General features: G+C 41.2%; 2 protein-coding genes across 5 annotated transcripts in view; both read right to left on the bottom strand.

Annotated features, from left to right (window-relative positions):
- Window positions 1-2084, bottom strand: part of tmem94 (transmembrane protein 94) — a 30694-nt gene extending 28610 nt beyond the window's left edge. The window contains exons 1-2 of one of the 4 annotated variants that reach the window (XM_027289288.1): window positions 1910-2084; window positions 78-468 (exon numbers count right to left, since the gene is read on the bottom strand). In XM_027289288.1, coding sequence (XP_027145089.1) covers window positions 78-101 — 24 coding nt within the window. In that variant the 5' untranslated portion in view covers window positions 102-468; window positions 1910-2084. Of the gene's footprint in view, window positions 1-77; window positions 469-1090; window positions 1159-1191; window positions 1514-1909 lie in introns of those variants that run through there. The other 3 variants (XM_010743760.3, XM_019271320.2, XM_027289287.1) reach the window with 3 other exon arrangements.
- Window positions 2085-5479: 3395 nt separating this feature from the next.
- myo15b (myosin XVB) overlaps window positions 5480-25047 on the bottom strand; it is a 44141-nt gene continuing 24573 nt past the window's right edge. The window contains exons 29-64 of the mRNA XM_027289430.1: window positions 23275-23444; window positions 23071-23143; window positions 22796-22975; window positions 22590-22699; window positions 20794-20861; window positions 20423-20507; window positions 20095-20199; window positions 19821-19936; window positions 19393-19695; window positions 17665-17743; window positions 17147-17278; window positions 16892-17057; window positions 16390-16480; window positions 15848-16118; window positions 15634-15743; window positions 15266-15325; window positions 15041-15116; window positions 14810-14928; window positions 14428-14543; window positions 14029-14170; window positions 13776-13887; window positions 13318-13657; window positions 13148-13211; window positions 12146-12218; window positions 11981-12057; window positions 11826-11902; window positions 10763-10893; window positions 10585-10679; window positions 10395-10472; window positions 10207-10303; window positions 9431-9579; window positions 9189-9313; window positions 8305-8438; window positions 8055-8188; window positions 7484-7624; window positions 5480-6070 (exon numbers count right to left, since the gene is read on the bottom strand). Of these exons, the coding sequence (XP_027145231.1) occupies window positions 5984-6070; window positions 7484-7624; window positions 8055-8188; window positions 8305-8438; window positions 9189-9313; window positions 9431-9579; window positions 10207-10303; window positions 10395-10472; window positions 10585-10679; window positions 10763-10893; window positions 11826-11902; window positions 11981-12057; window positions 12146-12218; window positions 13148-13211; window positions 13318-13657; window positions 13776-13887; window positions 14029-14170; window positions 14428-14543; window positions 14810-14928; window positions 15041-15116; window positions 15266-15325; window positions 15634-15743; window positions 15848-16118; window positions 16390-16480; window positions 16892-17057; window positions 17147-17278; window positions 17665-17743; window positions 19393-19695; window positions 19821-19936; window positions 20095-20199; window positions 20423-20507; window positions 20794-20861; window positions 22590-22699; window positions 22796-22975; window positions 23071-23143; window positions 23275-23444 (4486 nt within the window). The 3' untranslated portion in view covers window positions 5480-5983. The remainder of the gene's footprint in view (window positions 6071-7483; window positions 7625-8054; window positions 8189-8304; window positions 8439-9188; window positions 9314-9430; window positions 9580-10206; window positions 10304-10394; window positions 10473-10584; window positions 10680-10762; window positions 10894-11825; window positions 11903-11980; window positions 12058-12145; window positions 12219-13147; window positions 13212-13317; window positions 13658-13775; window positions 13888-14028; window positions 14171-14427; window positions 14544-14809; window positions 14929-15040; window positions 15117-15265; window positions 15326-15633; window positions 15744-15847; window positions 16119-16389; window positions 16481-16891; window positions 17058-17146; window positions 17279-17664; window positions 17744-19392; window positions 19696-19820; window positions 19937-20094; window positions 20200-20422; window positions 20508-20793; window positions 20862-22589; window positions 22700-22795; window positions 22976-23070; window positions 23144-23274; window positions 23445-25047) is intronic.

Here is a 25047-nt window from a genome sequence, read left to right as displayed (position 1 = left end):
CTGCTCAGTAAACAACTCTCCACCTCTGGGACATTTAGATCGTGCAGGCAGATGCTGGACTAAGCAACCACACTCACCTGCTTCTTATCCTGCTGCTCCATGGCAACCGCAGCCACTCAACATGCTCTGCTTCTCAACCAGCCAACGCCACCTGGCAGAGCCCCGTCAGCGCCGCTCTGCAGTGTGCCTATGTGGACGGCGCTCGTCCGAGGCTCTCGGCCTGGATCCTGCTCTGTTCGCTCACAGATCAAATGGGTCACACTTGGATGGAGGAAGATGGAGAAGACAGGTGGGTGCAGCCTTGGTCCCCCACCTGGCAACACCTCATGCCCCACCTCCTCTGCCAGTGTGACAGGAGGCACGCCCACACCTGCAGGGACCAGCGGAGAGAAGCAGGGAACTGTGGGAGATGGGGTCTTTGATTGGAGGATTAGTCACTGACCCTCTTCAAAACATTCATGTAGAGCTCTGTGGATAAAAGACAATCAACACAAGTGAGTTAAAGCTTGTAATAAAGACACTGCCTGTTAATTATCATCAGGGTTGGCAGGCTTCACTCTGCTTAGTTCGTGAACTTCAATGCTGTCATGTTGTACGCCGCCGCGGCTGCAGTGAGAGCGCCCAGATGTTAACATAATAAGCTCTATTGAAAAGCAGACCAAGGCCCTGAATCTACTGACACCAGGCTCACCACTCACTCTGACCACATAAGCAGCTTCCTCTGGCACAAAAGGCCCGCTGAACTCCACAGTCAGCAGTCTCCATTGGCAAAGAGTTGACAGCATTCAGCCAAACAAGAGGAGGAAAGAGGCAGACGGGCCGAAGGGCCAAAGGGTTTAAACCCAGAGAACAGTCCTGTCTGAAGGTGTGCAGGATCATGCAAAGCAAAGTCAAGTGGGATTATGTTAATCGTGCAGGATGTAGCTCCATATAATGATGTCATTCAAAAACACAATAAACAATGGCAGGACAGGACCTTTGAACTGAAGCATGCTGTCAGTGACACCTATGCTGTCCCTGCTGTCACATGTCAAAGTGTCTCACAGAGTCAGCTTGTGCTTATCAATCACAAAGCTCACACATCTCACACCTGGCAGCAGTCTCTGTAAGCCTCGGCTTAATTCTCACTTTACGTGCATAATTCAATTTTCCAGTGAGTGTGTCGTGTCAAAGCAGGTGTCTTCTCCAGACCTGGCAACAAACGTTCCCGCCGTTACGAGCCGTGTTTACAGCTGCGTGGGTGCTCTCAAACAGGTCCGCTCACGGCACGAGCCGGGTAAATATAGCGAGTTAATCCTCGTCAGCCGAGCTTCAAGGACTTTCTCTGGATTTGTTTTCTCCCGTGGAAGTCGCTCGGACAGGTTCAGAACAATGACAGCGCACACTGGCTTTAAGTGCGTCGTTTATTATCAGCTGACGTCAGAAGTCAAGTCCTAAAGCTCGTGCTAACGTTAGCGAGACATAACTGTGAGATGCGGCTTTCACTGTCAACAAAAGTGTAGGAGAGCTGAACCATCGGAACCGGCAGCGTCACTTCAGACACTTTGCACATGAATTGCCGTATTAATTTGGACAAACGACCAGGGGAAATGACCAAATAAGGCGTAATGTTAACCTCAAAGGTCGAAAATGACAGCTCGTGTTGCCCGGCGTAACGTTTTTAAGCGTGCGTCCTTACATTGACAACATACAGTAAGCCGTGTGTGTGATAGTGTTTACAGCATTCACTGTGGAGGAGTTTAAATCAGAGCTCATGTTATCGTCCTCTCCGGGCTGAACGTAGACGTCCCTTCCCTCGATGTCAAAGGCAGATGCTAACAGCCTCTTCGACCTAACTACACCGACTCTGTTGCAACACTCACTATAAGAGCACAGCCCGTCGGTTTACAGTATCAGCCCGCGAACTCACCTGTCGTAGTTTCCAGGTCGTCGCTGATATCCTTTTAAAAACTGTGTTTTCTCTCCGGTACAAATGTACTTGTAGGCATTTACTGTACCGCAGCAGCCATGTTTGGGAGCGTTCTGCCTGGAAGAAGGGATGGTGTGTTGTGATTGGAGGGCGCTGGATTACTCTGTTCTCTGATTGGCTTGAAACCAGAGTGGGCGAAGCTATATTTTCTAAGATTGTTTATGGCTCTATTTTGAAATCGGAAACCTCCAAACTCTACTGAGCGGTACCTGCCCGTTCACTGCACCGACACGCAGTTATTAGAATATTAGGTTGAAAAGAAACAGGTTACAACAGTTACTTAATAATGATATAATCGTAATATAATAGCTGTGACATACTATGAAGTAAACGTTACGTTGTTCATCAGCTTTTTCATTTAGCAATATTGGCTTTTTACAGCATGCGGAATATTACAGGTTTAAAAACAAACCAATCCGGAAAGCATACGATGATTGTGTGTCTGAAATGAAGTAGAAGTATTTCCTGCTCTACCTATTTGTCCAATTTCACTAGAACGCAGCACCGAAAAACTACCCAACAACTAAACAAGCAGCTGTTTTATTATATTTAATAAAAACACTCACAGAGGTTCTTGTTTTCTGCAGAATTTAAGGAAAACAAAAACATCAGACAGTAGGTTCAAATGTATGTATTTATGTGAGTGAGTCCTGACTCAGACTAATGAAAGTGAACTCTAACTTGACAGATAGAGGTGTGAGCTTCTATGTGGCGTGACCTCACTGAAACGCCCTGGAGGCTCGAGATTTAAAAGCATTTTAATACCAGCACACATTTGACTCTTACCTAACACACTTTGCATGAAACATATCCACCAAACTATTTGCATCTTCTTTGAATATTAAATGATGATCCATTTGTTCAGTTTCTTGGTTTGGACTGAAAGCAATCTTACCACAGTGCTACAACAGAAGATATGTGGACAACAGTTTGCATTTGTCCCTTTACTGTCTCAACATGACAAGTGCTCCATAGGCTGAAAGCTATTTTTATAATGAAATGTGTTTTCCAGTTTGCTGTGGTAGAACTTCACTGGTCTGCACAGATCCCTGATCTGAACTGGAACACAGACTGACAGACAGACCTAATCACAAGATGTCAGTGTAGGACCTCACTGATGCTCTTGCAGCAGCAGGTTCAACATCTGCTTGAAGGTCTGAAACCAGAAGACAGGAGGCTTTTTTTAAATGTATGTAACACTTGGGTGTCCAAATACTTCTGGCCATATAGTATTTGAACATGGGGAATACTCTTATTCACTTTCTATGGTAATGGCAATACAGCATTTACATTTCTTGATAATATGATATTAAAGAGGTTTAAGGTTTAATTAACGAACCATTAGTAAATGACTCATTCATTTTTAATAATGCCATTACTTACAGCTTAGTGTGTTGCTGTTGATTTGTGTTGTGGTCTGGTGTAGTCTGGTCTGGTCATACAAACAAACACTGCTGGCCTCTAACCGTCAGGCTGCATCTCTGCGGTCGGTACTGCGTCAGTAGAAGCTGAGGTCAGGTTGCTTGGTTGCCTCCACAGTGTAATTTCACTCTGTGTATAAATCAATAGCTGTCAGCCCGGCTGGGCCCACTTCCCAAGCTTCCAAAGATGACCGTTCCTCACAGTGCAGCTTAATATGAGGCCTGAAAGATGAAAAGAGCCTGAGAGACACACACAGCTTTTTAACTGGTGTCATTAAATATTTTTTAATTTCTATATAATTAATATGAAACTCACTCTATGTTCTTGTTAATAGAGTTATACTGACTTTGACCTCAAGTTACCCAAACACAATCCATCCCTGCATCAGCACCGCAGCATTAATCAGCATCAATGAAATGAATGGTTAATAGTTAATAGAATAATTGTATATAGTTAATTGATAATAATAAAATAAATGACAGACAAACTGAAAATGAACACAATTTCACTTTGTGTCACTTCTCAGTGATTCCAAATTTTCTCTTGACTTGATCTACAAAAAGTGTAATTTCATATTATGTGGATTAAGTTACATAGTGTGAGCCTGATCATCATATTGTTTTCTTTTTTTTATTATTTGACAGAGACAGCTTGAAGAATGACTGTGGGGAGAGAGAGATGGGAAAGAGCCATGATCGTCATATTTTAAAAAGGAATCTCAGCAGATTTCTCTCAGGAACCAGTCTTAACTGGTCTAACGCTGACACCTCAAATTAGCTTTACATACACAGTAAATGGAAAACCTGCTTCACTCTTCATATGCACACATGAATATTTTTTTAAGACACTTCCAAAAACTACAAATAGTAAATTATCTAGATCCAACTCTTGCCCAACATGTCAAAGATCCTCCTTTATAATAAATTTGTTAGATATTGCCAAAACATGTTACCTCTCCTCTTGAAGAAGGCACAGATCCTTGTGGCAATTGTGCCCAGTGCCATAAATATAATCAAAGACACAGCCACCACAAGGACACGTCAGATTTAACTTATTACTTCTGTTGCTCTTTCTGAGCCTTCTTCCTTTCCCCCCTTTTTACTGCTCACTCTCCACCGTCTTTAAGGTAGCTATATTTCTTCTGCTACCTCTCTTCTACGCTCTTCAACACACTGGATTCTTTCTATTCTTTAACAGAAGCTTGTGTCCTCTCAGTGTCCTCTCAGGGGGTTTCTAAGGTCTTCCTAAGTCAGATGAGATGTATAATCACTCCACTGTGTTCTGAATCTAACAGTGGGTCTGAGTTGGACATATCCATAAACCCCCGAAGTAAAGCAATCCGTTTACTTACTACTTGAACAGGGATGTTGCCACATCGCTGGGTGTTCTGTATGTGAGAGCACGTTTACCTCTACAGCAATGGAGGCAGGAAGTCAAAGCTGTTTATCATAATAACAGCAGCAAGATTCCAGATTATATCATCAGTAAAATATGTATTATACAGCAAAAAATCTGCAGGTTTAGTGATCATCTTTTTAATTAATAATGTAATCATTAAAATCAAGCAGAACTGATGAGAACGGAGACTTTTCACTGGGGTTTACGTCAGCTGGCAATAACTAAGAGACAACACCGGAAATAAAGCAAGCAAAAAAAAACACTTGTCTCTGTCTGAGGGGGGTCACAGATACATTCTTTTCTGTGACAATGCCTCTGTTGGATTAAACAGGGGGCATGTGAATGTTTTTATTTATGTCTCTTGCCATTCCACAGAAAATCCCCAATTAACTGATTAAACTGTTTAAACATCCCTGGAGGAATGTGGGCTGGCTGCTGCTGCCCATTTATGGATTCAAGCTTCCCACAAAAACTAGTCATGGTTCAGTTCTTCTTGTTGTGACAGAGATTCACTCACATGACAGAGTTTAAAACCTCTTTGATGCAGAAAACTGGAAATACTTTACACTCATGGAAGACTTCTTGTAGGAAATTTAAAAAAAAAATAAACCGAGATTAAATGAATCAAGATATTTATTTCATGCTTATAAATTATTCATTTATATTACATGACATCATTACAATGTAACCGTCCAGCAATGATTAACAAACTTTACATTTCCTCACAGATTTTACTGCACAAATTTTAAAGAACTGATTTATTCATTCAACAACTGGTGAATTACTTTAATCTACTCGCTCTGTCAGGACACTACGTGTCATCATCACTTCCTCTCAGAGCACACAGCACTGGAGAGAAGAACATCACTGTGTGTCCATATTCATGTTTCTATTCAGTCCATTTCACAAAATCCATGAAGCTATCTGTCAAGTTATACGGAAGATAAATTAACTTAAAAAGGTATACACAGAAGTATGTTACAGAAGCCAGTGATTAACAAAATCTAGTATGTGTGTGTGTCTGACTTAGGCTACATTCAGGGACACATTTTAAACTAAAGTCCAGTTCATTGGGGACGGCTTGTCTAATTGGGAACAAAAGCCCCAAAAATATATATATATATATATATATATATATGTGTGTGTGTGTGTGTGTGTGTGTGTGTGTGTGTGTGTCTGTGTGTGTGTGTGTGTCTACAGGCGATTTGAAATGGAGCTGTTGACTGGCGGTCGGATCAAGTCTTCCATTATCATAGCCAGGATGTGGCACAACTCCTTCGCCTGATGGAGACATTAAGAGATGAAATCAGACATATAGTTCATATAATCATCATCATCATATACCAGAACTTACTGATTATTAGATAATCATGGTCTTTGTTGACATTGTCTCACTCACACATTGTTTGACCCATTGTTATAGCTCTATATCTTTTTTTGAATAATATTGATATTAAGTCTTGAAGTTGTAACCCAAACTGGGCTTGCACATTTGAGTGACTGAAAGGTGACTTAAGTGGCTGTAAAGCAGTGTTATCACACACAAATAATGACATATTTCATGTTTTGTGGGCTAGACATGGACTAACATATACAGTCAAAGTCATAAATTTACATACACCTTCAGTGAACCGTTCTTTTTTTTCTGTGACAGAATGACTAGGGTGACAAAAAAGTGGTTGCTTTTATTTGTTGTGGTGTTCTGTAAATATGGCAAATGTAATAAGTCAAAAATATACAGTGCACACATGGCTTTTTGTGTTTGTGCTCTGAGCCGGAACAGTGTGAGGATCTGAGAGCAGCTCAGAATGTTCATGTCTTCCAATTCAAACATAAAACCTCTTTATTCTTTGTTGATGTTTTGTGGTTATTATTTATTTATGTGACCTAATCATATATTTATTTCTTTAATCATCTCCCTCTGTGCTCTTTTGTTATTTGATCTATTTTCATCTACCGTGCTTTATTGTTTTTCTTATGACATTTTGTATTTCAGAAACAGATTGTCTCCTGTCTGCATTTGTACTGTCCCATGAATACAGTTGTCAAAGTTTCAACCGAAATTCTGCCACAGGCTTGTTGATTGCAGCTGACAAAGGTGATTTTGGTATATTTTCAGAAAATTCACAGTGAATAGAGTGACCACATCTGCGAGTGTTTTTCTGTGAATAAGGAAGTTCGCACTTCCCTTTTCTTTTCACAAGAAAAACAACAACAAAAAACAGCTGACAGATGCAGAAATAATTATAATACCAGCACTGACATGTTACTTAACAAGCATATCTAAACTTTACACTTCAAATGTATATTTTTTTTCAGATAAAAACGAATGATATATACAGATAATATATATTCTGGGTTAATTAGAAACACGCTCTGATATCACAAAGTCTATTTTCAAATTCATTACAGTTCACAGTTTAACAACAATACTGAAGTTTGCCATCAGTTCAAGGTCTAGTCTTGAAATATCAAGCTGATAAAATCATGTTAGTATATTTCTGAGGTCTTAAAGAGAAGGTATCAGACAGAGTATAATATAATAGATAATTAGGTCACTTGAATGGCAATGTTATGGAGAAATTAGGACCAGAATCAATGTCTGGATCATCCAATTATTCTGTCACGTCTCAACACAAGCACTGTACAATCCCTGAATTGTCTCATCAGTACTACAATGTGAACAGCTGTTACCTGTTTGAGATGAATGGTGACTTTTTTGGGACGGTTTGGATTGCCATAATGGATGTCCATGGATGGCACTTTACTGAGTTTCTTGGGACGGATGGTGCGCATGGACTGCAGGCTGGCCAGAGGAATCTGAAACACTTGTTCCTGCAGAGGAAACATAAATCACCACAAGGCTGATACTGAGATTTTTAATGGTCAGAAAAACAGGACAAAAAATATTTGTTGTTGAACTGTGGAATATCTGCAAAGTAGTTTGGAAATAAACTACACATGAACACCTAAACCAGGAAAAATAATGTAAAGAAATATGACAGCACATGATGAAAAAATAAAATTCTCTATTTGAGGTGTTACATTTACAAACTGGAAGACATTTGTAACACTAATACTGACAGCCTTAAAGAGTTTAATGTCTTATACCTTTAAATAATTAAGTACATTCGTGTAAAAAAAGGTTAATAAATAATAATAAAAATCTGACTCATGGACTCAGACACACTGATGTGAACTTAGATTGGGTGATTTGGAGCACAGGAAAACAATGATCAATCTGGCTGCTGTTTTCTTTTAGTACCTGTGTTTTTGGGTGAAGGAACAACACCCCCTGCTGGCTGATGCTGATCAAGCATGGGGAAGGACAGCCACGCTGGCTCACCTTCTGGGCCAAGAAAATGTTGGAGCCAAACAGAGGCAGGGTGGTCAAAAGCTCTGAAAGACACAAGAGTCAGACAAAGAGAGTTATGATCAGCTGGGAGAGGAGAGGATAGGATAGGAGAGGAGAGGAGAGGAGAGGAGAGGAGAGGAGAGGAGGAGGTACTACCCACCAATGAACTGTATTTTGGCATCTTGAGGGCTGAAGGAGTGCATGGCAGCTATCTGGCCATGACAGAAGGAGAGGATCTCCTCCACTTTACTGCTCAGCCCGTCCTGTGAGGGCAGGTACTGCCTTATCTCCGGCCTGGCAGAGAAATACAATCACAAAGTGTCAATTGATGCATGCTTACATTTGGATAGGGAATGTTTGACACAAATGTAGACAATAGAATACATTAAAATAAAATAATGCATCCTGTATGTCACCAGATCATTAAGTACTAATAAATCAAGACACTGATGTGAGTACTCTGAATACTGGAAACTATTTGGTGATCAATGCTGCCAAGCACGATGGAGCCAGTCGAAATAATACACTGTGTTTAATGTGAATCATCGTAAAAGCAATCATTCATGAGCCCTATTTGCTCCAGTGGCTTAGTGTTAAATTCCAACAATTTAGAATTGCACTAAAATAAACTTATATACTGAGTATATATGAGATTTTGGCTTCATGGAGAGCCATATAGCAGCTCTTTGTTTCTGTCTAACTCTGTGATTTGAGCTTTTATTTCACCCAAACCAGAGTTTATGATTAATGGAACAGAAGAAAGACTAACAACAAAGCTTTCTGTGAGTTTTAATTTGTTTCTGTCTAATGTCTAAAAGTGTTTTTTTATGATGATCTGCAAAGTAAAATGAGTTCATGTCAATGGAGACTCAAAGTGAAAAACTTCTAACCTTATTATATATATATATATATAAAAAACTACATTTAGTGGTTTCAGGTGTTCTGTGCTCAGGCATGGGGAGCCGGGCTAACAGTTTCCCCCGTTTCCTTACTTTCTTTCTCTTATCAATCAGGCTTGTATCTCAGTGTGTGTGAAAGACTCACAGTGAGGGCTGGTGCTGCAGTCCCTGAGCCACATGCTGCAGGGCTGACAGCTCTGCGATGTGCTGGATTGATGGGGAACCACCTGCAGCAAGCATCATCTTCCCATTCAGATAGTCACACAGGAGCTACACACACACACACATACAAACAGACAGACAATGCAGATAAGAGTGTGATGGAAACTGGACCAGTTTTTGGGTAGAAGTGTGTGGGTGCACTGGCGCTCCTCATGCTGCTGTCACCTGCTGGTAGTGGAACTCCACGTAGAGTTCACTGCTGAAGTTCAGGGCGCTTGTCCACATCACTCTCTTCAGAGAAAAGAAGATGGAGCCATCATCGAGCAGGAAGTCGAACAGATACTCCTCAGCATGGAGGGGACGCAACACCCCTTCTGAAGGCAGCATGGGAGTAAGACGGAGGTGTTAGACACTCATCTGTCACATTTATTTTTATTTATTGAAGTTTTCAAGGCATACTTGAATCAATAGTTCAGTGCCTATTTCTAGACAGGTAAAGATAGCTGTATATCTCTATACATGGAGCGATAGAGAGATAGAAGTCAGTGTTCAGTCATCAGATTCATAACTCAAATCTCACTGAATCTGCCTGTACAGCAAACTGTAGAAAAAGAACAAGTCATTCAAAAGACCATCTCTCATATTAAATGTCCATATCCGCCAGATCTATTGGCAGAAATGATATATCTAATATTCCTAACTGTGTTTTCATCAGTACATATGTAATAACCTGAATGAGCCTTTTATATTTACAGACCCCGCATGTGCTCTTCCATGGAGTCTGCAGTGTTGAACTGCCATGTGTCTATAGTAGCCCACAACAGACAAACTAAACACTGACTCTAGACAGGGTGTTTCATGGCCACTGTATGTGACCTGTATCCAGCAGGCTGAACCACCAGATGCCACTAAATCCTATACAATGTACCTTCAATGCAAATGAATGTATGAGTCTTACTGTGCTTCCCATATCAGTTAGGAACAGTATCTGTGTGATTTACCTTGATGTCGGTTGGCGAGGATAGAGAACTCTTTGACTTCTGCAGGATCGGAGATGCCCATTTCATTACAGAAGTCTACTGTCACATCTTGTGCCACCTGAAGATTAAAAAACACAGAGATGTTTGTTAATAAACAAAAAGAGCTGCTGGTTTTTGTTCATAGATGAGAAGCTATAATCATATCTTACACTGAAGCTGCGAATCTTGACAGCGAAGTCCACTCCTCCTGGCAGCTGGATCGAAATACGTCGAGAAGTTTTTCCAGCCTGCAGAAAGCCAAAGACACGCTCTAATGAGTGCAGCTTTAAACATACATAATAATGAAATACACTACAAACAACATGCTTTTGATTTCTTTGAGTGTGTAGGTTGACTTGCCAGAATGGCCTCCATCTCAACATGCGAGGGGATGTTACGCCGACCACCAAAACTGAGGGATCGCTGTAGGTTATCCTGACACATAGACGCCAGCTCTGAGGACACACATTATGTTGTGAAGATTGAGTGTGGTATCGACTGATTTCAGTGTGTTTGTATTGTCTCGTGTTTCTTCTACCTCCGTACGGGTGTTCCTGGTCTTGCGAGATGTCTTGGAGGTGATGCGTGACGTAGGGCTGCAGAGTACTAGAGCAGGGGAAGAACCCAGTCACCATGATGAGCATCTGCCAGCCGTGGGTACAGTTGGCTCTGTGGAGACGAGACATAACAGTCAGAAAATCATTCTTGTGAGAAGGTTAGGAGCCACTTCAGATTTAGCTCCTTTGAGATTCTGTTTTGGTTCAGGAGCCTTTCCTGCTGTAACACTAGCATTCATGCTGATTAGAGATGTAACTAAACCAAACAGTGAAGTTGAAAGGCAAAACAAGGATCTAAGAGATGCGCTACAGAATTTAATGTAACAGCAGAGTCGGTGATAATACTCCATCAGTTTGTCAATATGAGGGGCTACTTCCCCGGTACAAGCACCTTTCACCCAGGTCTGTTCTATCACAACCTCAACTACAGACGACCATTCACACTTTCATATCATCTTGGCTACGTTAGTGTAATTCACCTGCATCTTTCTCTGGTACACCTACAACTGGTCTAGAACGCTGCTGTGAGGCTGCTGACCAGGTCCAGAAGAACATGCCACATCACACCCATCTTTTTTGCTACATGGCTTCCCATCAAGTTCAGGATTAATTTAAAGGTTCTTATTTTCTCTGTCTGTCTGTCTGTCTGTCTGTCTGTCTGTCTGTCTGTCTGTCTGTCTGTCTGTCTGTCTGTCTGTCTGTCTGTCTGTCTGTCTGTCTGTCTGTTATTTTAAAGCATGGTGTACTTCTACATGCTATTAGCAGAGGCAGACTAGTGGTAAAATCTCATTTCATATCAATTTCAAACTTATTTTATTAGTTAATCAGCCAAATACAAGTACACTGATATTTGGTTGATTTATTATTAATGTTAGCAAAAGCTTAAATAATTGTTAAAAATATGATTTCAGGTTTTTGTGAAGTTTATTTTGTTTTATTTAATCTGCAAGATAAAATGGTTTGGTGGGCTGTAGCATCCATTTGTTTTGGTCTGAGATGCTGACACTCTGGTGCGACGTCTCATAATAGATGACACACACTCACTTGGTTGGATTGTTGGTGGTTTGTTTGATGACCTGGCAGTAGATTTCATCTCTCAGCAGCTCCTTTTCCTTCCCTAACTGAACAGAACAGAGAAACTCCTGTCAGTATATTTGCAGACACATAGAAACACTGTCTACGCAAATGCAGAGACTGACCAGTAAGACGTAGTTCAGGCAGTCTGATTGGGTGTTATTCTTCTTCATTGGCATGTCACCCATGAACTGCATCACGTCTGAGGGGGACAGAAAAATGGGAGGATGACAGAGGAACAGAGGAGAGTGACAGTGGTGTCAGTGTGTGTTAGTGTGGCTTGTACTCACTCATGAAGCACTCGACAGATAAGTCATTGATTTCAGCATCGTTGTAAAGAATGAGGGACTCCTGGATGGGGGCCTGGATGAAATAAACACAATGAGAGTCAATAAAGTTTTATTCATGCAGAAAGCCTCAGTGACGTCAAGATCACTTTGACAAAACTGAGAACAAATTACACATCGGAAGACGGTTCAGTCATCTGGTGTCAAGGCTGTTCACTCTGATCTCAGCTAAATACCTCAGCATGGACAGCGTGACCTGTCACAGGTATTCTCAGTAATGACCTCTGACCTTCAGATAACAGAGTGAGTGCAAGAGCTGTCATTCACTGGTTTAGGGTTTTCTGGCATTTATCGAGGACCCTGGACTAAGTGACAGATTTAATCGATATTTCATATTAAATTTAATACATCAAAATAACAAAATAGAACATCTGATAAACTGAACAATGAACCCAAACAGTGAACGCAATGTCTGCAAGAAGTGTGTGTCAAATGAATGATTTGGGTGAATTTTAAGCTGATTATTTCCTGAGGGATGATTTTTCATGACATTTTACAATTATCTGTCATGTTTTTTTCATTTTTAACTTTTATTATAGGCTTCTTTGATTGTTTTAACTGTCTGACAATGCTGTTAATTAATAGTTACATTCTAGCATGTTTTTTCCCCTGAAGTATCAGAATCCAGTTAGAATATTTGTTTTGTCACCGAGTTGTTCAACAGTAGTTTTATTTGAAAATCTACCATTTAATCAAATTCTTAAGTAAAGTATAATACTGTTCTGTGTCTATTAGATCACCAAGTACAGAGCTTAAAGGAGATGAAATATTAAACTTATACTAAAGTTAAAGTTATTGCTAACAAGTTTTACAAATGAATGAAATTAGTTGTGTTCACTGCAAAATGTAGTGAGTGCAGGTTTAAGAAAATGTTGTGATCAACATTAACAAAGCCTTGAACAGATCGATAAATAGATGTGATGATGTGATGTTGGACTGTCTCACCTCTGTGTGTTGAACCGCCTCTGAAAAATTCCTTCCACTTACTGGCAGACCTGTAGTCGCCACTCTGTAATAAACAATAACAGTAGCCACATAATTAGCCATGATGTGTGACATTAATCCAAACCATCTGAACAATATCAACTACAATTGTTATCATCCTTCTATCATACCTAAAGAACTTCACAGCAAAGTCAGTCATCCCTGAGTGGGTCTGAAACTCCTGAACTGAACCCTGCACTGAGTTCTGGACTGAGCTCTGCACTGATGTCCGGGCCAGTCCTGGTCCTGAGGACTGTCTGCTCTGCTGCGCTGAATCAGCGCTGCCCATGCTCCTGCTGATTGGACCTGAAGCCGGCTCCTTGTAACCGGTGGGTTTAGCAGCTTTCATGCTTTTCCTCCTGTCATCTCTTCGATCGAGGTGGAGGCAGTGGTAGTCCGGGGCCGCAGACGGCTGGGTGTGGTCCTCTGGGAAAAGACCAGAGCGCACTCCCATGGTGCCACAAAGCCAGCCTGGTGGCACACACAAAAATGTTATTTGATGCGAAAGAGAATGTGAGACACTAATATACGAACAGAATTCAGCATATCTAACCTAGCAAACAACTGGCATCGTAATGAATGGCCTCACCTGCTTGGAGTCCTTGCATTGGCAGCAGTTTGATGATGTCACCTTTCTTGAAGCTGAGCAGACTTTTGTCGTCTGTCACGAAACTCTTCAGGGCAACCACATGGCCCGAGTCCTGGAGAGCACAGATGGTGAGTATGCACTAAAAGTGATGGGTCTCTGACACAAGTGTGGTGTCACATGCCCAAAAAGTGCTACAAGGATCAAAAGGAAACATGGTGAAATTAATTATGGTGGTTAAAGAATGTAGAAGTACCTTGATGAGCTCCTGGTGGAAGAGTTGGATCATGGCGACAATCTGCGGAGCTCTGCACGACTGCAGCACCAAGTTCTCACCCTTCAGCTCCACTTCCACTTTGTCTGCACCCTGGAGCCTGACTGACAGCACCTCTGCAAAACTACATTCATGCAGACCTGAGTTAACATTCTGAGGAAGAAACCTGAGCTGAAAGTGACCACATCAGAGTAGTCAGCAAAACACAGAACTTAGAGAATGAATAGCAGACGATGCCTGTGAGTTTACCGAACATTTAACGTCTCTCAGCTCAAACAGCAGATTTCATGGACAGCTGAATGCTAAATTGTCCACAGTGACACACTGCTGCAAATATTTACATGTTGTGAATGTGACTTTGCATATTGTCTGCATGTTTACCTGTAGCTCCTGAGCAGACGGAGGTGTTGGGGGTTGATGCCTGATGCTCTGATCACTTTCAGAATACGAATGCCACGATGAGACACACCCAGAATCTGAGTGTCTGCAATGTCCGTCTGCAACAAATACACACACACACATACATGGTTAGTGGTCATGCGAGGACTTATGACATTAACGTGTAATATGGTAACGTGTACATTAAAGGTACATTAAGATTATATTACTTTCAAATCTAAATGAAAAACTCTGGTTGGTTTCTTCGTGCAATTTCATTGCATTTTATCTATTTAGAAATCTCTTTAATTTTATTTGAATTGATTTATTCTGTTTTTGATGTCATCATGTTCAAAGAAAACTTTGCTGTAATTGTAGTGCTCACCTTCACAGGGAAAAGGCGGGAAAAGTAGTTTTCCCAGTTGTCTCGGGCAGCCATGATGATCCTCTTCTTCATGTTGTCATTCTGGATGGTGCTTATAGACGATCCCACGTTGAAATTTGCTAGAGAGGACAAATAAGATGAAAGTATTGACCTTCCAGCCACTTGTGAATGAGTTAAAACTTGTTAAACACTTGAATCAAAAGGTTTACGACGGTCCATGAAAAGTCTCACCCAGGAGGTCCTTCATCTTCCTCCTCTCCTCTCTGCTGATCCTCACACAGCTGTCAGAGTAAGTGTCCCTCATAATCTAAGAAACAGCACACGACAACAATGTGAAGAGTGTGATGCCTCTGAGAGATCCTCTCACATTTATCTACAGTACTCGCACATTCACGTATTCGTTATTACACTTCAGTCTATCAGGTTCAACTTGATGACACGTGTAAACACACTAACCTGTTCACATAGCAGATTGAGGATGTAGGGTCGGTTGAAGATCTCTTTGGGGTAAAACACCTGCACACAAAAAATCATAGTTGAGGATAGTGTAGAAAAAATTATGAATGACAAATAGAAAAGTCTGACAAACAGGTGTCAAGGAAACAGGATAATTCCATATGACATCCTTTTTGAGCTGTAAGAACAAAACAATGAGCTGAAAGACACCAAAATGCTGTATAGAGCTGAGAAGGGGAGAGTTGGAGATAATTTGTCATTACAAGCAACAAAGCAACACCTTCATATAAAAACATCATTACAGCAAGTGAATTACTGATCTCCTAATAAATGTTCTGTGTGTGTGTGTGTGTGTGTGTGTGTCTTACTTCTTTTCGCAGGAACAGTTTTCCTGGCATTTTGGAGTAAGAGAAGTAAACATTCGCAAGGAATCGGTGGAGCTTGGAGCGAACGGCGTCCTCATCTGGCATCACATCACCTGTCGATAATAACATCAGATGAAGGTCACTAACTGACATGAACATCCTCACACTGATGTCAAAAAATATTATGCCTGGAGAATATGATGTGAGCCACACCCACCGAGACAGGGGGCGGCCATGGGCGGCGGGTCGGGGATGTCCTGATAGATGGGTGCTGGTTGCTGGGGAGGTGGCGGGGAGTCCGGGGGAGGGGGTTGAGCTTGGCGTGAGCGCTGCGAGCCAAACAGGTCCTCCAGGGAGCGCTGCTTCTGCTTCATGTTGCTGGAGATGACGCGACCCCTGGTGGAAGGAGGAGATTGCCTTGGGGGGGGGGGGGTTTGAGGACGTGGCTGCTCCCTCTTAGCTACTGGCGGAGGAGGCATCCACTGTTTCTGGAAGCAGGAAGAAGGTGAAAATGTAAGGATGGCGACAAAGTAAATTCTTGATAACTCTGGCCAAAAGCAGGACTTAGACTAAGACTAAGATGGTACAGATCCCTTAGCCTGCAGCTAAGATGGCTCTATGAATGCTTTTATGCCATGAGCTAAGTGTAGTGTGAAAATCAATATTATGAGACATAATAACGAACCTGACAACAGCACTTTTCTTTTCCAGAGAAATTTCAACACATTTGCTTTTTATTTGCAGTTGAAGTTTTCTGACCTTCTCTTGTGGCGCTGGTCCTTTGTTTCTGAGTTTGGCCAGAGCTTCCGCTTTGGGGTCACTTTTCTTTACAAAATGCCGCGCAGTGGGTCTGTAGAGAGGATAAAAACAGGAAATCACACATTTAGTTATTTTTGTGAATAAGGCTATTATGGCATCAATTTTCTCCTCATTTAGCTGGAGACCCCCAGGAATCTCCTGGTACTCTGACTCCTGGCCCACTAGTAGAATAGGAAAACACAATTCATGGTTTATCAATTATTAAAACATTTTCTGTGAATTGTTCCCTCCTTTCCTCGAAAGAAAATGTATGGATTTGTGGATTTCTGTTAGCTAAATGGTAGTTTGCATTTTTTAGCGCAAACTGTGAATGTCATATCACCCCTGCCTGCATAACAAAGACATTATGTCCAGTGTGTCAAAATAGAAACTCCTGTTAAAACGTTTCAGGAGGTTGAAAGGTGTGGAAGGTCCAAGCAGGACGTTAGCAGCTTGAACTCACCTGACAGGCTCAAAGGGTTTGGCTTCTGGTTGGGGTCGGCTGTTATACTGTTTGATGATTTCACGGATCTTGGAGGTGGGTTGAGGCTGAGATTTACCGAGGGGAGCTGGGACTGGGGCTTTTTGGGGATCTGCTTCTCTGGCAGGAGGGGTGCGAGGACGCCTCACTGTGGGAGATCAGAGACAAAAATGATCCCAATATTCCTAGATTCTATCAAATATTATCCAGTCTCCTGAACATGCTTCATTTTCTCACCCTCAGGCTTAGGTGCTGGAGGTGGAGGTGGAGGTGGGGGTGATGGTGATCGTTGACGTAATGGTGGAGAGGGTTGCTGCTGTCTTTGTGGGCTGGGAGTGGGTGGCATAGGCTTTTGAGCTTTGGATTTACCTTGAGAATTGATGAGGAGAGAGAAGATGATGAAGGAGGAAATCCATGATTGAAATTTTTGTAAACATGATGATTTCAAGCTCTGAACATTATAACGTGATTAAGCCATTACAACATTGATTTAAGCCATAACGACATTCAGCTGACAAAGCGTGTAGCCCCAGTGTTCTTTGAGTTATATGGGACATAGTGAAAACTCACTGAATTATTATAGCATACACAATATGCATTTAAACTTTTAAGCTCGTGTTCTTAAATTTTCTTTAAAATCAAAGACGCAAGAAGGGATGAATCATTTTTGGCTTTGGATGTGAGAGGAAGTTTAGAAGATGGTAAAAAGAGAAAGCTACATGTGTTACTACTGTCTGTTTGTCAGCTACACTCACCAATCTTCTGGAAGAATTCCCTCTTATCTTTGAAAGACTGCAGGTCACTTGGATCTGGTAAGTCGCTTTCACTTTCTGGCTGTGGAAGAAATGGACATGTCACCATAAACAAGGAGGAAACCAGAGCCAGAGATTCAAAGATCCAGATTCAGAGATCCAGGATTTTGTGGTGCAGCAGTAACAATACAAACGTAAATAATGAACAACCAGTAAATGAACAATAAATACATGCCACAAAACAATTGTGTGTACATCTCACATGGAGCTGTTAATCTTTGTGTGACATGGACACTTTTGTCCAATTCTGATTTTTATTTTGTGACAATGTCATAGTGGTTTTAGCTCATTGATGAGTAACAAGATTTCCAGGGTTTTTTAGTTTTTTTGTAATGTCAGATGAAAGAAATGGCTTCCATAGACTTTTTTTTTTTTTTTTACCAGGGACTCTATTTTCTGGCATTGAAGGGGTTAAACGTCTGAAATGAATTAAATCAATGGTTTGGATCAATAGAGGAGAAGTTGATTAGAAGATGCATGCAAAAATAAATGGAAAAAAGAGCAATGAGCTTATGTACTAAAACGTATTGTGTGTCAATCAAAGCCTGATATCTCCTTCCTCTGCGCCACAGAGTTCCATTAGTGTCCAATACAACACTAAAAACACATCAGTGAGCTACACTGTTGCACTCCTTCATTACCATGAACACACTCAAACCACATCGGCTGTCCTACTGAGAACTGAAAATAGTCCCCAACAAATGTACTACAGCGAATATTCTTCCCAAATAGAATAAAAATGCTCTACTTCCACACACACAGAGGGATAGTTTAATTGTTTTCATAAATGGATCAATTGTAAAAAACAAACAAACAAAAAAAACATATAACTTATTTAACCTTATTACTTTCTGGTTTCTGTGCATTACTTCCGTGTTGACATTAATGTATGGCAACTTATATTTCTCCACTTACAAAAAAATGCTGGCTACCAAGCTCAACTCAACAAAAAAGACGGGATATACCAAAGTGTTGAACAAATCTAAAACTGCTGGGAAACTCTGAATACTGCATAGGCTAAATCACCAACAAAAGTGGATCTGAACCAGCGACTTCTCATTTTATGAAAATATGATGAATAATTAAATGAAACAACGGAGAACGACCAATGGTTAATGTTGCTGACTGTGGTGGGGTTGAGGATTTTGAGAATAAATATTGTGATGGGGATGGGGAGACTTCTGTTTTTAACATTACTTCGGACAAGCTTTAAGCTAGTAAGCTTAAGCTAGTATTTCGGTCACATGTATCTTACAACACGGCTTTGTGCAGGTTTCATTAATATATCAGATATATATTGTTTTTATTTTGTCTTACAAAGATCTAGCCAGCTACTATAAGTTTAATGGTTGTTAGCTCATCAATTTTGCTATAGTTGCATACAGTTGTTCTGATCAAATGCAGTTGCATGTAAACACCAGACCATATTAGATCACATCCAATTTGACCAGATGACCCAAAATCTTAAATTAGAATCAATTTGTGTGTAAAAGCTCTGGAAAAAACTTTGAAGTAAGCTTTGAGTTAAAAGTTTTTGTCAAGAAAATATAGAACATCATCAGCATACAGCTTGAGCACACAGAATGAATAACTACAGCTAAATATAAACTACAGAAATCCAAAAAGAAAAAAGACAAATATGTATAAAGAAGACATGGAGTGAAAATATACCTCTGGCTCAGGGTTCCTTCGGCTGGAGGAGCGTTTAGGTGCAGATGCTTTGGCCCGAGCAGGTGGAGGTGAAGGAGATTCAGGGGAAGGTGGCGGTGTGCGTTCCCTGGTCTGTCGCTCAGAACGACGTCTCCGCTGCCTCTCGTCCTCCTTTCTCTCCTCCTCCCTCTTCCTCTGCTCTTCCTTTCTCTCCTCCTCCCTTTGCTTCTGCTGTTCCTTCCTTTTCTTCTCCTCCTGCTTCTTCGTTTGCTCCTCTGTCTGCTGCTGGGACAGATTCATCGCCTGCATGGTCATCTGCTGGGCCTAAAGAGAAGGAACGTACAGGGAAGCGTACAGTTGAAGGGGAGGTAGGTGGAAGAGACGTGTGTGGAGGGGCAAATAAAGAATGCAAAAATTGACCATAGTGCTGTAAGGATAGCCTTGCTCACCATGAGAAAGGCCTGCTGGTTGATGAGGGCCTGCTGTGTTGCTGCCATCTGCATAGGGTCAGCAACAGGGGGGGAAGCCATGGAAACCTGAGGCATCATCATGCCTGTGTAGAAATCTGTACATTCAAATCAAATACATCCATCCAGAACCTCTTCACATACATCGTGTTTATTTCTTTCTACATGGTGGTGTAAATAAGCTCCACGTAAAAATTGTGATCTGTCTCTGCATTTACTGAATGAACTGAGTTTAGGGTTCATGTAGGGGAATTACCTGGCATGGTTTGCATGGCTGGCATACTTGGCATCATGGGAGTTGCTCCATAGCTGGGCATTGAGGGGTTACCCATAGGATAGCTTGGCATTGACATAGGCATACCTTAAGAAAAAAAACCCCAGAATGATGTGGCTGAAACATTTAATTCCAAAAATCTGTTATTTGATAGTCTGCCTACAGATATATTTTATAGTATGTGTGTTATTTCTGAAGAATGGCAACATGTAAAAAAGTTTTAGAATGCAGCTGTACTCTGAGTACACTACATTAAGTTGACAGTGTGGACTGTATTTTGGAGATGGAGCAGGAGATCCAGTTTTCCTACCAGTTCCATACATGCCACGGTTCATGGGTCCAATCCCTCCTCCTCCTCTCATCCTGCGGTTTAACATGTCAACTCTTTCCATGTCCTACAGACACACACACACAGACACATGCACACACAAATGAGTAATGCATTGTGAGTGACCGAGCAGCCACAAAGTGCAGTTACTGGAATGACAGCAGGAAACACAACCTAGTGACTTCACACACTCAGTAATAAGATACAGCAGCCAGAGATCCATCAGAGACCAGTGAGCATGCTCAGTACACCTTACAGTATAAAACTTTAACACTTTTCAGGAACAGAGAAACATAAAACAGTGACATTAATTACAGCTGAAATAATAAAATAGATGTGATGACATCACTGACCGGAGGTCCTTGATCAAATACGGGGTCAAACAAGTCATCAACGAAAGCATCGAACTCTCGCCTGCGGCCTGCAAACAAGTGGAGGAGAGAGAATAAAAGGATGGTGTCAAATTACTCATTACTCCACCACCAGCACCACCACCAGCACCACCATCACTACCTGTGTATACACTTTGGATGGACTATACACCTTCAACTAAACATCAGACTTATAGTGTGTTCACATGGTGCATGGTGAACACACTATAAACTTACATAACAGATATTAAAACCATTGTTTAATACTGTGGTGTACTAATCAGTCTGAATAATTATTTCATTTCAGTTCAATAATGCAGTATTGAACAACATGCTGACAACTAGCTGGTGAACACGGTGAAACATTTAGCAGTTAAAGAGCCAGTCATTTTTGTTTGTGGACTCTCTTTAACAGGTGACCAGAAACGTTGCTCTGTATACCAGATGTATAAATAGTAAAGTTGATGTCTAATGTGTTAGCAAACTACCACCCATTAAGGGCATGTTGGGCAGCTGTGCCTCAGGTGATTAGGCAGGTCATCTATGGTTCTGATCTGCTTCAAAACAGCACTCCAGAAACCTGCAGGTGAGGTCACTTTATACTGCCGTTGGTACCTTGCCTCTTCTATCAATCAGTGTGTGTATGTACAAGTGAATGGGTGTATGTGACAAGCGCTTTGACCAATCGGCAGATCAGAAAGGTGTTTCACAAATACACGGTCCGTTTGACAATAGTAGTATTCACAGGTATCATACTTCAAGTGACTAAAGCAAAAATAAATAAATAAATAAAATCTGGCTTTTTAGCTACTAAATACTCCACATCATGTTAGCTAGTTAATAACTTCTTTGGTGGTGGGCAGGAAGTGAACAGTGGGTGTATCAGAGTTGTTGGGGTTTTTTTTGTTTCTAGATGCAACACCTTTCACACAACTTATCATCTTTATAAAGTGACAATATGTAAATGTGTTTACAGTTTAAAAAAAAAAAAGATGCAGCTTTTAAAATTCCTTTGACTTCCATTTAATACCTGTACAGCTCTATCAACCTCATTAATGCTTCTGAGTGTTTCAGTGCTGCTATTTTTTTCATGGATGTAGGAAGATCATGTACCATCTGTCTCAATGTCTACATGTCTACAAATGTCTAGTAATCAAGCCTTGAGCTGGAACAAAGCAAAGTCACTTGATTACATTTGTGCGAGTTCAAAACTGTCTCAGTTACATGACTCTGAGGGTCAGGCAGGGCGAGCACAGTCACTTGGAAAACAATCAAGTGAAAGTAAATCCGGTAACTGATAGACCATCTGTTGAGACGTATTTGATTTGTGGTTTAGGACTGTGTAATGATTTAAGAACTTTGCCACCATGATTTGACACATAAAAAATTCTGACCACATCAAGAGATGAGCAGGCTTTCCAAAGCAAGGAGAGGACGAACAACCAGACGTACTGTATTATCACCACCGGCCTTGTTGTGGGGGGTGTCACATTGCAAGACTGATACGGAGTCCAGTCTTACTGCTAAGGGTGAGTCAAATTTGCAAGGCCAGGCTCTCAGGTTGTGGACTTATTGTGGAAGTGGAAGCTAGGTGATATGGGTAGTAGCCTCCTGTATAGCTTACAGTCTGCTTTAGTTTGTACAAAATATCATCTGAACATCGCAAGTCAACAAGGCAAAATAACCAAATGAACCAAATGACCTCTGAATCAGATCACTGGACAAAGGTAAAATAAAGAAGAATGGTTTATATGAAGTATTCACAATGTATCACCTACCTTCCTGTGGATAATCACCCGCCCAGGGTCGTGCCTCAAAAGGAGGCAACCCAGGAGCTTGCATGGGAGGTGCTGGTGGGATGAAGTCATCCAGATCTGTGGCTGGCATCCTGGATGGTGAAGAAAGAGAGAGAGACTGTTTTAGCATTATTTTAAAAACAATCCTGGATTAGACCCTAAAACAAATCACTTGTTCACTGCCCTACCTGTCTCCATGGCTGAACAGGTAGTCCGAGTGTGTAGAAGAGGGAGTCCCTGGTGGCGGTATCACGTCAGCTTCAGCTCCAGCCAGAAGATCCATGACAAAATCTGTACCAGCCAGATCTGACCAGCCTTCGTCAGTCACAAGAGAGACTGACCAGCCCTGCACGGCCTCCAACACACCTCTATAACACCAAGAAACAGGGGAGGAGTGAAAACTCCACATGTAGCAGGATAAACTATGGACTGACTAACTGCATGTTAGGAAGTAGAGGAGTACCTGTGATGAAGAAGCCATGAGGCCAGCTGCTCTCCTGTGGTCCATGAGTCCACTTCAGTTGTCAGCGTTTCATCTGAGGAAACATGTGAAGGAACCGTTATAAATTTACACCACCAGATATTTTTTACACTGGAGATGTCAGAAACAAGCTCATGGTAAAGTTGTGACTGCTTCTCTAAAGAATTTCACTTCAGTCAGTCTCACCATCGAATGTGTGTATATCCAGCACCATGGCGCCCTTCCTCTGGTTGGTGGTCCACTCTAGCTGGGTTGGTGGGTAGGTTCTGGCAGCGGGAGCTGGGAGCTGCAGAGATGTTAGAAGTTTGTGTTGGCACAGTGAGCGGTACTCCCCTGGACCTTGGTCAGACACATACCTGCACAGGAAATACTGTAGACTGAGTCATGTGCAGATGGATACAGCGGTTTTAAAGTACAGGGTATAGTAACAAAATGGTTTATCACACTATAGGATCTTGGCAGTATGCACCACCCTTCCTTCACACGTCTTCTCTACTGTCATTCAATTGTAATTCAATGTCATTTTTCCCGGCATAACAATGGAGAAACATTAGCATTCAGTGGCATCATATCCTGGCACCCTGACCCAGTCAAATATTCCCTCTCAGACTCTGTTTTGGTCTTTTCCAACTCTTGCTCACTGTCTATAAACTTATAAATCTTAGCATCTTTTTAGCTGCAAAATACACCACACAATCCATGCTACAACCTTGTTCCCTGGCTATTTATGACCAGTGGTTGATGACAACGGCAGCAGTGAACCAAAGCAGTGAAGTTGTGGGCCATACAACCAAAACAACAAACTGAAAGACACTAGAATGCTTTGTACAGCACAGGGTGAGAATTCTTTGTGGGTTTGTCATTTGATCCTTTGTTATTATGAAATATGAATCAGTACAACTTTAAATTTGTTCTTTAGTACAAACTCAACCCAGATTATTCACTCACACGTCTGACCTCGTCCTGGTGAGACTAACAGTATATGACTCTCTCAATGTTTCCCTTTGCAGCAGAGCTAGTTAATAACTCTGGTTCTAGGCAGGAAGAGTACAGTCAGTTTATTGGAGCTTTTTTGCCTTAAACTAAACTTTGAAATAATGAGCTAAGAGCTGTGTCGTTAAACAGCAGAGGTTTGTTGCGACACACTAAGCCATTCCATTGTTCATACACAAATATTGATAAGTGCAGCTTTAAAGTGCATCTGTGTAGCTTGGGGCCAAAGTGATAAAATGCATCATAAGCAGAGAAAACTGACTCAGTTATGTCAGTTTCACAGCAATATATAAAGTTTGCTATTAGCTAACATTAGCCACTATGTTCTACTATCATACCAGACCGAGTAAGACTTCAACAGCAAAACTCTGCATGCTCAGGAATTCAAGTTTTCCTTTTTAAGAGGAAGATTGTGTTATTCCATCTTTATAAAATACGCCAGTGTGGCAGCACTGGTATTCAAGTTATTACTAAATTTCAACTTTTGTCTATTGTACCTGCATGTTGGTGATTTTCACAATTGATTTCACAAGCTACTACACACACAGCACCATATGTGTATGATCTAAAACCATTTCCTGCATTTAATAAGCAATAAAGTTATTATTGCTGATAGGAGAAGCAATAGAAATATATGAGAATCTTAGATCACAAAACTGAAATATGATTTTCAGTAAGAGGCAATACAGCAGAACATTCAGCACAAAACAAACACAATAAGAGATCACAACAGAAACATTTCAACAACTGTGAATGAAGAACAGAAGTAGAATATGAAATTGTATCACATTGGCGTGATACAAAAAGGACACTGCAGCAACAACGGCAGATAAATCAAATAACATAAAGACTGCCCCAGTTACTATCAGGAGACAAACACTGAAATACTTTCAATGATGACATATTTATATACAGTGTATTATAAGTAATTCTATGTTTTGATGCTTTAAACACGTTGTACGCAAC

This window comes from Larimichthys crocea, chromosome XVI (genome assembly GCF_000972845.2).
Source record: "Larimichthys crocea isolate SSNF chromosome XVI, L_crocea_2.0, whole genome shotgun sequence".
In the NCBI taxonomy this organism is placed as follows: Eukaryota; Metazoa; Chordata; class Actinopteri; family Sciaenidae; genus Larimichthys; species Larimichthys crocea.
Note: the sequence above shows the minus strand (reverse complement) of the source record. Positions and strands in the feature narration are given on the sequence as shown.